The sequence below is a fragment of the Hirundo rustica genome, chromosome 5 (assembly GCF_015227805.2).
Source record: "Hirundo rustica isolate bHirRus1 chromosome 5, bHirRus1.pri.v3, whole genome shotgun sequence".
Classification (NCBI taxonomy): domain Eukaryota; kingdom Metazoa; phylum Chordata; class Aves; order Passeriformes; family Hirundinidae; genus Hirundo; species Hirundo rustica.
In genome coordinates, this window is record NC_053454.1 from 52,949,303 (window position 1) to 52,962,405 (window position 13,103).

Genomic DNA, 13,103 nt, shown 5'->3' on the forward strand with positions numbered 1-13,103 from the left:
CATTCTTTTCAACAATATCCAAAAGCTTTAGTGCTGCGAATTTCTGCCCTTACAAATAAGACAGTGCTAGTATTCAACATAATGCATGAACAGAGTCAGCAAGGTATAATCTGGTGTATAGCCTTCTTATTTCAATCAAATAAACTTGTTTGTCAGTGTCCTACTTCTCTGTATCCTTAAAGTAACAGGTCGGAGTGGATACTGTAAGAACACACTACTAATTCTAGGGATAGCTGCTCACTTAGTTCCTACTGAGAATAGTCATGAACTGCTTGGTAGCATCTTTACAACAGAAATAACACAACTAGAACAAACTGAAAATACACGACTGCAAATAAATTTTGGTAAGTCATACAAGTACAGCATAAAAATTAAAGTAAGAAATGAGATGAAAAGTCTAGATGGATGTATTTAAGTGAAAAAGCAAACTCCTGGAGAACTCTAATGAGGAGACAGTGACGGAGCTAAAGCAGAAAAAGTGAGAAGAGTTCTGTCTGAACCCAACAAAACTTCTAGGATGAAAAATCAGGAATATCTATAAACAGCTTTCTTTGCTTCTCCCCCTATTTCACTCCCCCCCACCCCAGGGCATCTAAGTAAAAAAATTAGGAAGTTTTTACCAAACTTCAAAGCACCTTGTTATTTTATTGCACTTTCAAAGCAAGACAGCAGCAGCATAACTGCAGATACAAAGACAGAAAAAACATAGAATAAGTCAAAAGATTTTAAAAAGGCAAGAAAAACATTGAACTGTTATGGAAGATTATATTAAATAAAACCAATGCTTTTTTAAATATCCAGAGACTACTGGTACTATATTAATTTCGGGTCTGTGAGGAAACTCAGTTATAATATCATCATCATATTACTACAGATATTTAAACCGCACAGGGCTTATCTATACAAGCATCCAGAAATCGAAACTGAAGATCATTCATACTAATTAAGCATTACATCACTGCAGAATGCAAATTTCATTGTTCTTTGCCATCTCTAGGAGATGGCAAAATTCAATGCAGAATACCCTGCTGATAATCAGCCACAGAATGAAAGTGTCTTTTTCATATGGCACTCCTCAGTTTCTGTTCCAGAACCTATTTACTGCTGAAGATTATGTGAAAACCTGTTACCACTTTCCATGTAACACCACAAACACCAAACCCTCAGCACAAGCTATTATCCTCCAGCCAACTGGCAGCAGTAACTTGTACTGTATTTTCCCTGTCACAAGCAGGTGCAACAATCCATTCCCGTTCACTGTCCACTGGTGGTTAAATGCAATTCAAACACCAAGTATGTAGGGGCTTGATGGTGAAGCAATGTGTTCCACAAGGGTTGGCGAAAGGCAACCATTAAAGCCAGAAGAAGTATCACCCTAGTCTGACATCATTGAAGTTTGATAATTGGCACACACAACACACCCTAAAAACATCCATTTTGAAATTATATTTTGAAGTTGAATAGAAAAAAATGGAAACATGAGGAGAGAAAATGAATGCTAAAGGAAGTTGTAGGAGAGGATGTAGCATATCAAGAACAACTTGGATATCCAGACATGAATAAGTACATATGAATAAGCACAGAGACATACAATCCAAGCAAATATTGAAATAGTTAATGGCTGGTTTTCTTTCTAAAGGTATTTTTCTTTAAAATATAATTTTGCATTAGGGAAAGGTACAGTATGCACAGGTTTGTACTGTTTCCCTGTACACATGAGACAACAAACTCAGAGACTAAATAAACAAATGGAGAAAAATAACCTAGTAGTAAAATACAATAGCAGATGGACATCAGCCTGCAAGGGAAGGAGCAGAGGCAGAAGTAGGATGTATTTTCCAGTTTAGGTGGGAAAACACAACTCAGTTCAATCTGTAACAAACTACACAAATAACATGGGCAGCAACATACTTAGGTTAGACTGGAAAGTTCAAGAAGCATCCTGTTCCCCTGCTTTCCTCAAGGAGACGACACAATGTAATGCAGTCTCTCTACAGTATCCACATTCCACGCTGGCTGGCAGGGAGGAACAGGAGCTCAGCAGGGAGGTGGAGGGGAACAGTTAAGTGTCCACCTCCCCGGCTTCCACTTCCTCCTAATCAAACACAGAGGCGCTGCAGAAGGCAGTGCCCAGGTTTTGAGAGGTTAAGGGATGAATGCTGTCCAAGGTAATGCACAGCATACTACAAACCCAATACCCTAAAATATTTATCAGTATGGATTTTAACATTGCATGATTGTACAGGTCAGTGTACAAAAGTCAGTGCATTCTTATCTGGCCCACAGCGCTGTCATAAACACAGCGTTGGCGATCACCAAAGAAAGGCAATTTTTGTCTGTAGCTGTGCAAACCAAACTGCAGCAGACTGACAGCAATGGTATGCAAGTTTGTTGTCTGAGACATCAGAAGCATCATACAAAATGTAAGGACCGCTACACTGGAAAGAACACTCATTAAATGGGGAATGAGTTTAGGACCAGTCCAAAACCTGTTTACATCAGCTTTACTCTCAGTATGAAAGACAAAGAACGAAGAGGATAGCAGTTCTCAGATTTGAAACCCATAACATCAGCAGAAGGCAAACACAGAAAAGACATTGTAGAAATCATGTCAGCTCGGGAATTTCTACTTTGTGGAAAATAAAATTAACACAAACTCTTAAAGGCTGATAAAGGTTGACAAAGTGGTGCTGAGTTGTACTTCCCTTGCTGACAGAAACAAGAATTGTCCTGTGATTGTTTAATTCTGTTTTGAGACACATTTTAATGAAAACTAATCAGCAGTGGCACATGCTGCAGACTGCTTGTGCGATGCCTGCACGATACTTTGGACTACCTATTTAGCTAGCAGCCATCATTAGATCTGTACCCTTAACATGATCCTGTAATCAGTCCCAGTGCTAGCTGTGTCTATTCCTCTTCTGGTCCACTTTAGCAACGTGATTGACATGAAAGAAATTATTCCTTGAGCTCCCAATAAAAGAAGATTTTGCCGGCATAGGAAGGTGAAGGAGGTTAAACTGCCATTGATTGTTTAGGACACATTAATTTCTTTTTATTTAGCAGCATTGAAATCAATCTGTTGCACACACTGCTCTTTCTGCAAGACTCCCAACACGCTCTAAATGATTCTCAGTACACATATTGGAATGATTCTCAGTTGTGTTGATATTTTACTTTCAATTTCCTCAAGTAGCAAAGTCGTCATGTTGATCTTTAAGGACGCTGTAGCACTCCTCATCATGGAAGGCCCTCTTTCATCCCTATCAGAAATTAGTTTAAAGTTTATGTTTCAATTCCATAATTAAGTTTTGCATTAGATCTTTTCAATACAGAAAGGACATTAAGCAGTTTGCTTTCCAGTTCAAACAATTCTTTATGAGAAACATTATCTTTACTGCTACAGACTTTATCTTCTACTTGCTTACTAAAACAGTACTCTAATTTCTGCTGAAAGATCTCTGCGCTGTATGGGGAAAAAAAATCAGAGCTCTATCAGAAGAATTATCCAACAATTCAAAGGTATTGCAGGAGCTTGCATCATCCAAACCTTACTGACAGTCAGATTCTGACTGTAATTATGTTATAAACGCTAACATAAAACATGTAGAACAACTTCCATTCTGGTAACTGCTCACACGCTTACGCAAAACACTCATTCAATGCTGTTTACGCTTTTTCAGAGCAGTCCACAAAAACAAGAACAATTCCTCTCTGTGAAACACTGTATTTCCCCCTTCTTCACCCATTCCTTCCTAAATACAGACTCACCTCCAGCTTTTCATTCCTGTACACCCTACAGACAAAAGGGATTAATTCCCCATCTAAGTCCAAGTCAGAACTTCCATTTACCTTTAATGACACATCTATATGTACTCCAGAGCTAAAGAACTGTCTCAGCTACTGGAGATGTCCAGAAGTTAAAACAAAAAAAGCCAAATCACAAACCAAACAAAAAACAAGCAGTGTGCACTGCTTTATTTTGGGGACTAACCTGTCTCAGTTTTTTCAACTGCAAAACAGGTGACTTAGGATTACACAGTGGAACAAAAGAATATATGAGGCTATGAACCAAACCACCCATACAGGCACTGTTTTAAGGATTTCTGAATTATTACACTGTGTAGCATATATCAATATTTGTACCACATTTATGAAATAATGCTATGCAAATTCCTGGTAGCGCTTTTATCCAACTATTACTAGCGTCTAGATTTGAATTACGGAAAAATAAGAATGTGAGGAGTTTTTGTTGTTGTTATTTTAAATTAAAGCAGCAAATTTGTAATGATGAAATGAAGTTAAATTTCCTGCCTACCTCTTAAACCAGATCTGAAGTATTCAACGTATACTAGTCTCCGAATATGTAACTAATGGGGTGAAAAATACAACTTGTATTCTCTGATCTGTTTTGTATTTTTCTCTTTAATTGAATTTCATATTAGCACAATATACTTGTAGTTGCACACACTTACTGACATCCTGAATAAAATGATGTACAGATACTACTTGCCACAGTTACAACTTGCTCTTCAAAAGCTCATGCAAAAGGAAAGAATGTAAATGTAATTGCCACTTGGATTCAACAGAAACACAGCTGAATAATAGCTACCATTAATAGCTATCCTTCACAGAAAAGATGCACAATCTGATAAATAAAAGAGCAAAAAGTTTAAACAATATTACAAAAACTGTTAGTGCTATTGATTTGCACATTCCCCCTCACTGAGTTCTCATTGTGATTATAGCAGGCTTGTGTTATTTCTGTAAATTCATTCAAATTTCTCTGCAATCAATCCCTTGAAACGGAATTTTCACAAGAACTCTGTACCACATAAATACAGGTGAAGTGTTGTTCCACAAAAAAACATTAAACATTTCCTTTTGTTCTTGCATTGCAACAGTCTGTGTGAGAGAATATATTATTTCAACCGTGACAAGGTGGGCATTTTACCAGGGAAGTCTGAAAAATATGTTCCACTAATTGAAGAGAATGCCACTAAAGAAAAGGATTTATTTAACTTATTGTTGTTATTATGACATTTAATACTCAAATCTTAGCCAGAAAACTGCACCTGTCTGGGGGAGGAAGTTCTAATATTATTTTTTACTCCCTATCAAACTCCAAGGGAACACACACTGGAAAAAGGGGGAAAAATATATATAATCTGTTAACAGCATGAATTCCTGCAGCATGAGTACCACATATTTGATTTGGGAGAAAACAACCAAATGCCTAAATCACATCTACTTAAAAAACCTCCAAGCAAACAACATAACTCAAAAATAAATTAAACCACACAAAAAAAAATCCCCCAAACTTTACATATTTCCTGTTGTCATTTTCAGTGGAAGGATTTTATTTAACATCTAATATATAAGAAAATATTGTGAAGGATAATTGGTCACAGAAGAAGTGGATATAGTACTGCAGCATACAAAAACGTTTTAAAATATTTTTGAGTATTATGGATTTTTCAGCAGTAATATATACACACATCTCAAGAGTTTCAGTAAATTTCACCAGACGTGACTTCACAGACACAGTAGAATGTAATGGTTCACGTTTGGTAACCCACAAAAAATAAGTCAGTGCGGATAAAACTTTTCACATTAAAACGTGGAATTTTGATGATTTTATCCTCAGAAGACAAAACTTCAAAGCTCCACTGACACTAAACTAAAAGGAAGGTTTCAAAACCTGCTTTAATTCCAGAGTTCTTTCCATAAAATTGAAACAGCGTGTTGATCTATACCAATGCAAAAACATAGCAGTACTTTGCAGAACAGTTCTTAAGAATTATTGTTACACTTTGCACGAGTCACAGAATGGAACTGTGCTAAATGTTCCACAAAGATTATTCAAGAAGCTCAAGTAAGCACAAGAATCTCTTACATACACTACAGCAATGCTCCACAGGAAGAATACTTCCAGTTAGAAGAACTAGGAAAACAATATTTCTACAGTTAAGGAATCTTCCTTGACTGTGTTCTTGCATGAGGATACAAAAGTTCCAGGAGAAATTCTGACAGATGCTCTTTAGGAAACAGAATTTTAGGATCACTTGGCAAAACCCTACTTATTCCATTATCTTTCAAATTTCAAATCTTGTTTGGACAGCATATGACATTTCTAAACATAAAATCCTCATTAACTGTCAGCAAGTGTGCAAATAAATACTGAAAAAGAAAATTACAAAACACTAATACATACCATCCACACTCATTTATGCAAATTCTCAGCTCTTCATAAAGCCTAAAATTACCAGGGCATTGGTGTGCTGGCAGGTAGTTGTAATTATCTTCTCATGTTTCTGAAGGTACTTTAGAATCACCAAATCCATGCATGGGCACAACAACAGCAGAGGCAAACCAGCTGACAGAAATCTGAGCACTCACAAAGATGATAAAAAATACTGTTTGATACAGCTACTTACATCATGACCCACGAGTTCTGTCTGCGTGGATTTATCTGCTTGGGAAGCAAGAGCCTTCTGAAAGCACTGAGCCTTTTCCTGTAAAACAAAATAACATGGCACAGGTGAGTCATGTTTTTCCTCACTGGGCTTTGCAGCTCCAAACATCCAGATAAATTCAAAACTCATGCATGGACAGCTGGTGAGAAATAGATTTATTATGGCACTATTTACACTGGGAGGTTGATTTCCTTACTATTATATGCTTCTATAAATTTATCTTTCTCTTAAACAGAGAGCAGACTCAGCCAGTCTAACTCTGTGATACAGGGGGGCCCACAAGAAGCAGGTCACTGAGGCAGGCACAGACCAGATACAGGTACAAAGCACCAAGTGTCTGCAGGAATTGCAGCAAACACCAGCACCACTCCAACAGCAAAAAAAATAACTTAGTTAAAAAAAAAAAAAAATTAAGGAGAATGCAAACTTGCAGATCACAAGCCTGAGATGACTTCTGCAACACCCCAGTCCCCCTGACAGAAACATGCTAGCAAATCCGAAGCATTTTTTGGGTATTGCACTGGTTTCCTCTTTTCCCATCCTCGTCCCCCCGTATCTCAATAATTTTTGGAAGTGTGGCATGGAATCTCTGAACAGGCTTGAGCAAAGATATCTGGCTGCTTTGACACAGAAAAACCCAGATTCTGATACGTAATATGAAACTGATCACTAAGGTTGCTGAATAAAGTTCTTGAGCATACTATTTCCAGGAGAAGATATTTGATAAAACAACAGTAAACATGTGAGGTAAGGCAGGAAAAGGCACACAGGAGGAGAAGGAGAATGCAAAGTTCTTTACTGCATTGATTTATGTATTCCTGCTTACTGATTCAGTTTAATTTTTCAGTTATATCTGTAAAAAATACTTAAACCTGAACTCAAATTCCTCAAGATCTAAAAAATATAGTTGAATGCTACTGGCATATATTGCAATAAACCAGAATTTGTTTAAATTGAATTTTATGTTAATTGACTCTCAATTATTTGATTGTTAATTGACTCTCATATTATTTGATTCAAGGCAAAGTATGCACATCACTTAATTGAGTAAACAGCAGAAAAAAGTCAACCCCTCAGTGATACTTATCTGCAGTAATTCAATTCTTCAAATAAGGGCTGGGGGAAAACAGAATTCAGACTGATCTCTTCACTTGTACAAAACACTTGAGCCCAAATTTGCTGATGTAACAACCAAGTTAAAACTGAATTCACTGAAAAGGAAATCCTAGTTTTGACAGAAATACTTTGTCCTCTTGAGGTCTGAATTTGCTAGCCCACTGTCCAGAGCACTTTTACATGTCTAAAAAACAGACATTATTATATATCTACCATCTTATTCAACCACATTTTACTGCTCAGAAGCTCCACGAACTTTCTAGTTACAAACAGATGCTGACAGATACTGGGTGCTCAAGTAATGTAGTGATTGGACAATACCAGCATTAAACTGCGTATCTGATCAAATTTACTATTTCTGTTCTTCCTTTATAGATTCACAAATATATATTTAGAAAAAATAAATTAAAAAGCAGGGAGAAAAAAAACCCAAACAAACAGAATAGATCCAAATATTCATTAAGGCAACAAATTAACTGTGAAAGCTAGAAAGGTTGCAATAACAAAATAGTTACTTTTCCGAGAGCTGCTCATTTAATTATGTATATGCAGTGAGATCTATTTTTAACAAATCCAAGTTCTGACACCACATTAACATGGTAATCATTTTTATTTACTTTCAGTGAGCTAACTAATAAAATGGGAAAAACTGAAAATTTCCAGATGTCCAGGTACTGGGAAAAAGTGTTTGGAAGTAAAACCCCTTTCCTTTTTCTCAATTATAGCAAAATCAGAAATGGAAGATCTTTACAAGGCAGGTAGCACACTTTAACATTGATCCATAACCAAGAAGTTACCTGGACATCTATTCCCACAACAGCATTACTACTAGGGATGATTACTATTATAAGCTAACGTTTAAAAGCAGCTTTTAAAGTTCTTCCAAGTCCTGAAACTTCCTTGAGACCTTGTCATTTTAAAAGACAAAAATTACCTTCTTTCAGAGGCTACCCAGTGAAATTGAGTAATTATTGACTTTTTCCATATGTGACCCAGTCCTGCTTTCTGCTCCTCCTCTGTGTATCCGAGAGGAGTCAACTCCCCCTTCTCTAGGCCATTACATAGTAAAAAGACTGCAAATAGATCTTCTTTATCATTTTTATTTACAGGGTAAACAAAAATGGCACCTTGGCTTCTCTAAAGACCAAGAAGGAACCGAATAATTTATTAAAAAAAAAAATTAGAATCAGCCAAAGTACTTCTAGGTGACTTTTTTTTTTTAAAGTGAGAGCATTAATTAGCATATTTTCTTACCATTCTGTGTGTTTTTATTGCTTCTTATTAAAATAAACAGCACAAAAGTACATTTGCAGGTGACTCGGATAAGGGCATGAAAAACTTGGATTCCCTGGGTTCATCCTAATTAGCAAAAAGACAGGAAGAGCTGCTGGCTGTTGTAACAGCAACATTGCCAGGAACATTCATTGCACCCCTCTCCCTGAAGTACCTGTATGTTTATCAGACTATGTGTTTTGAGGGGAGAGAGAGAAAAAAACTACACGGAAGGACATTTCAACAACCACAGTGAACAGCATTAGACCATGATGAATAAAGATCACGTTCCTGTCTATTTCTTCACATGGGAAGAAGTTCAAACATAGTTTATATCTCAGACTAGCTCTGGTACAAGAGTGTCAAGGTTTGAATACTTGCTATTTTATTACTATGTTTGTAGTAAGTCATCAAAAGGTGCTGAAATAGGAAGCCAAGAGAGGTCAGCTGAAAAATGATGCAAGCTGGAGATGTTGGAACCATGGGCACTGAGAATTTTAGACTTTCTGTGCTGACAGGCACTGACCCCCAAGAGAACACCACAGCTGACCTAGGGCCTTGGAAGAGGCTTCCAAAACTGAGCGATAGCAGTGGGATTATGGGTGTGCGGTTTGAATAGAAGTGTGTAATATTGCATGGTGGAAAACTCAGAGTTTAAGGTTTAAGATATAGTAATATGCATAAAACAAGATGAAGGGTTTTAGGGCATTGGCTAAGTCTTTCTTTTTCACCTTCTTCCTCCTTCTTCATTGGCCTGGGTGGTATCTTGTAATTGGGCACGGTAATGAATTGCACTGCGGACCACAGGTGGATGGCTATTGGGTTAAAAACAAAAAGAATCTAGGTGTCATTTCATAATTGGAGAATTTGTACTTAAAAGACCTTGGAAAGAGACAGAGAGTGCCTTTTTTCACCTTGTTAGCTAGAACTCACAACCTGTGAGACTGTACTATAGATAAAAATTAATAAACATCCAAGTCCGAACATGAACTGTGTCTCTTGTGCAATTAATCCCAGCTCTAACAACAGAAGATCTAAAACCCACAGCAAGTAAAAATATTACAGATAAAATAGAAACATGCAACATAAGATAAAAAAGTAAGACAGTGACTTAGTCTTCACTACTGAAAGACACATAGGAAAAAAGAGTAGAGTCAATTAGATTTAGGCAGTCAGTAAAGCCTGATATATCTTGAAACATGACACTGGTTTTCTAAAACATTCCTTCTCCAAACAGATGAGTATTAAAACAATTTCCAAAGCTTTGACTGTGAAGAGGTCAAAGTTATTTTTTGTGACTGTTTTCTTATCCCCCTACCAGTGACACCATGGTGACCACTTGTGGTGCTTTGTTTAATTGCAAATTCCAAAAATGCTTGAAAATTACTTTGAATGGTTATATTAAACCAAGGAGCAAAACTTACTGCCCCAGGTGTTTTGGAGGAATCAAAACTCTAGTGTCTGGTACAGCCATGGCTTTCATCCCTAAGGAATGCATTTTGTCTAATTGATAGCATTTTTTTTTTTTTCCTAATGGCTGTTTCACCTCTATTGTTACTTAGATTAAAAAATATAAAATCTCATAAATTAACGTTTACCTCTGTCTCCTCTAGTCTTTACAGATTATTCTAAAACCTCATGAAGACAAATGTGGTGTTTTGTCTCAGCATACGCCCAGAACAGCCTCCAGTTGCCACCAACACCGCAGTCAGATTTACAACTCAAATGTGATTGTTTCCCTTCCCCACTGTGAATTACAACTTATGCTCACCACAGAACTCTGGCGAAAAAGCTGTTCTTCAAAAGACTTATAAAAATGCAAAGTCTTTTAATTCTGATGTGCTTTGGGATTAAACTTAATCAACAGCAGCAGTTAGGCAGAGAGCAAAGGGATAACAAGTAGGAAAAAACCTGCTTTCCACCATCCATTCTACCTAATTTACAGACTAAAACGAGCTACAGAATTGACTTTATGGCAGCTATTTCCATAGAAATTGAGTCCCTATTGGTTTGAGTCTCAGTTCGGGAAGAAAACATATCATATACAGCATAGCTCCAGCGATCAGCTGCAGTACAGCTGAGTCACATTACACTTGAAAACACTGTGAAACCCAGCAAAAAGCCAGCTGTCTCTGGAGCACAGCATGAGAAAACAGCTACAACTTCAGCTATCTACACACAAATGTACTAAAAAATGAAGTGCTAAATAGCCACAACAAATTTAGGGGCATTACTCAGGAACCACAGTGGCAAACAGGTGTGACCACCCCCAAGGGGACCATCCCATTGATCAGGAGAAAAACATGAGAAGACATGGTGGGAATGCATCCAAGTATGCACAAAGGCAGATTTCACTGATAGTTATAGTTCTGTCAAATCACTGTAGATAGCAAACACCAAAACTACACGGAATTTCAGAGAACATTTCACTGCTTTCACATAGAACTCTTAAACAAAGCAAACTAGTTTTTCAGTTTTTACATTATGAGACTTTCATAAAACACATGGTGAATTTCTATGCTTATGGTAAATACGGCATCTGGAATGCAAGACAGCACACCTTCTGCTCTGATTTCTATCAGAACATGATATCCAGGTATGAATCAAGAAAGGCTAAGACAAGACTGTCTCCAAGCAGTTTGCAATGGTTCAATAATGAGTTAGTGCCAAGTCTGAAAACATCTAATGAAAAATACCATTTCTTAAAATGCAATCACTTCATAATACCTCTTTGAAGATCAACAACATTTAGCAAGGTTTAAAATCTCTGACAGAGTTACAAGTCCTACAGTAGAAATGCCAGCTAACCTTACAGTCCTGCAAACGTTTACTAGCTCCTAACCAGAGAGGGTTATTACTGTTTTGAAATCCTAATAATCCCAAGTATTGTCTTAGACTTTTCATCCCCAAGTTCTGCAATATAAAAACTCTTCTCTTTTGCTGATTGCTGTATGACCTTACCAATAAAAGATTACTCCAAACTTTGAGAGTCCAGTCTATCTAATCAGAAAGAGAAAACACACAAAAAGTGAATCTCCTAGTGCACTGAGCTGACAAATGTCAGACAGGAAAACAGTCTCAAAAATGGTATCCTCTGACTCATTTATTTGACTGGACGGTGCTGTACTGTAAAAATTGCCATTACCACTTGTATATGTGCTGCAAAATTAAAAATAGATGTTTACAGGTATGCAGGACCATCTCAATTTCAGAACAAGGATTTTGCAAATATACCTGAGTTTTTAAGTTATTTTCCAAAAGCATCCTGGGAAGATGCTTTAAAATATAGCATTAAACAGTGGGAGGTATCGGTTTAGTCCATGTGAAAAAAAACCTCTATGGCATTTCTTGGATCAGGAGAATTTCTTGACAGTAAATGTATTTTGATTAATTATTTACTGTTTTATCTGTTGCATCAACAGAATGCTAAACTGCTATTAGAATTTATGATTTATATTTTAAAGCAACCCCTGTATATTGTTTATTTCTATCACTCAGTCATTCAGTAAATCTGAATAGCAAGTTGTCATTTCCTTACTGATTATGGCTCCCATGGTTACTTTTAGATATATGCCTGTGTAAACATGTCACTAAAAAATACAGGAATTTTTTCTAATGATCACATCTCTTGAAAATATCTATATATCTATCTCAAATCACAAATCACATACTTACATATGGCCCAGACATGGCCATGCATACTTTGAATAATGCAATAAAAAATTTATATGATCACACTCTGTGAATAATATGGCCACAAGAAGTGGTGCCAATCTTAACAGCAGCCAATCTTAACCCCAGCAACAAAAACAAAAAACAAGACCTGAGAATGTTATTGGAAGGAAAGGGAAAAAAAAGCAGCTGTGCAGTCATAACCCTTCAAAAGGTAGACACATCAAGCACATGAACTCATGTCGAAATTATCTCTACAAATAGTCTTGAACTTAATAAGCACTGTTGTTCATTTTGATTCGTGTTGTGGTTGCACCCCGATGTCCAAGAGGTTATTACTAAATCTTATAGTAGCTTATCTAATAAAGAAGAGCATCTCTTTCAACCCATATATCCTTGCGGTATCACTGCTACATCGACTTGTAAGACCACCTAGACAAACAAAATCCTACCCCAAAATATACAACACCCAACAGACAAAGTGAGGATACATTATTACCCCAGTTTTTTTACTCAGCAATGGTAATACCGGAACATTCAGCCTTACAGCAGCAAAACACAAAAATC

The 13,103-nt window shown here is 36.8% G+C and overlaps 1 protein-coding gene across 19 annotated transcripts in view; it reads right to left on the minus strand.

Moving 5' to 3' along the window:
- Window positions 1–13,103, minus strand: part of CCSER1 (coiled-coil serine rich protein 1) — a 626,082-nt gene that overhangs the window by 219,402 nt on the left and 393,577 nt on the right. For 13 of the 19 annotated variants that reach the window (XM_040065135.2, XM_058420707.1, XM_058420708.1 and 10 more), the window contains one exon: window positions 6,438–6,515. In XM_040065135.2, the coding sequence (XP_039921069.1) occupies window positions 6,438–6,515 (78 nt within the window). Of the gene's footprint in view, window positions 1–635; window positions 3,264–3,397; window positions 3,467–6,437; window positions 6,516–9,568; window positions 9,680–13,103 lie in introns of those variants that run through there. The other 6 variants (XM_058420720.1, XM_058420718.1, XM_058420715.1 and 3 more) reach the window with 5 other exon arrangements.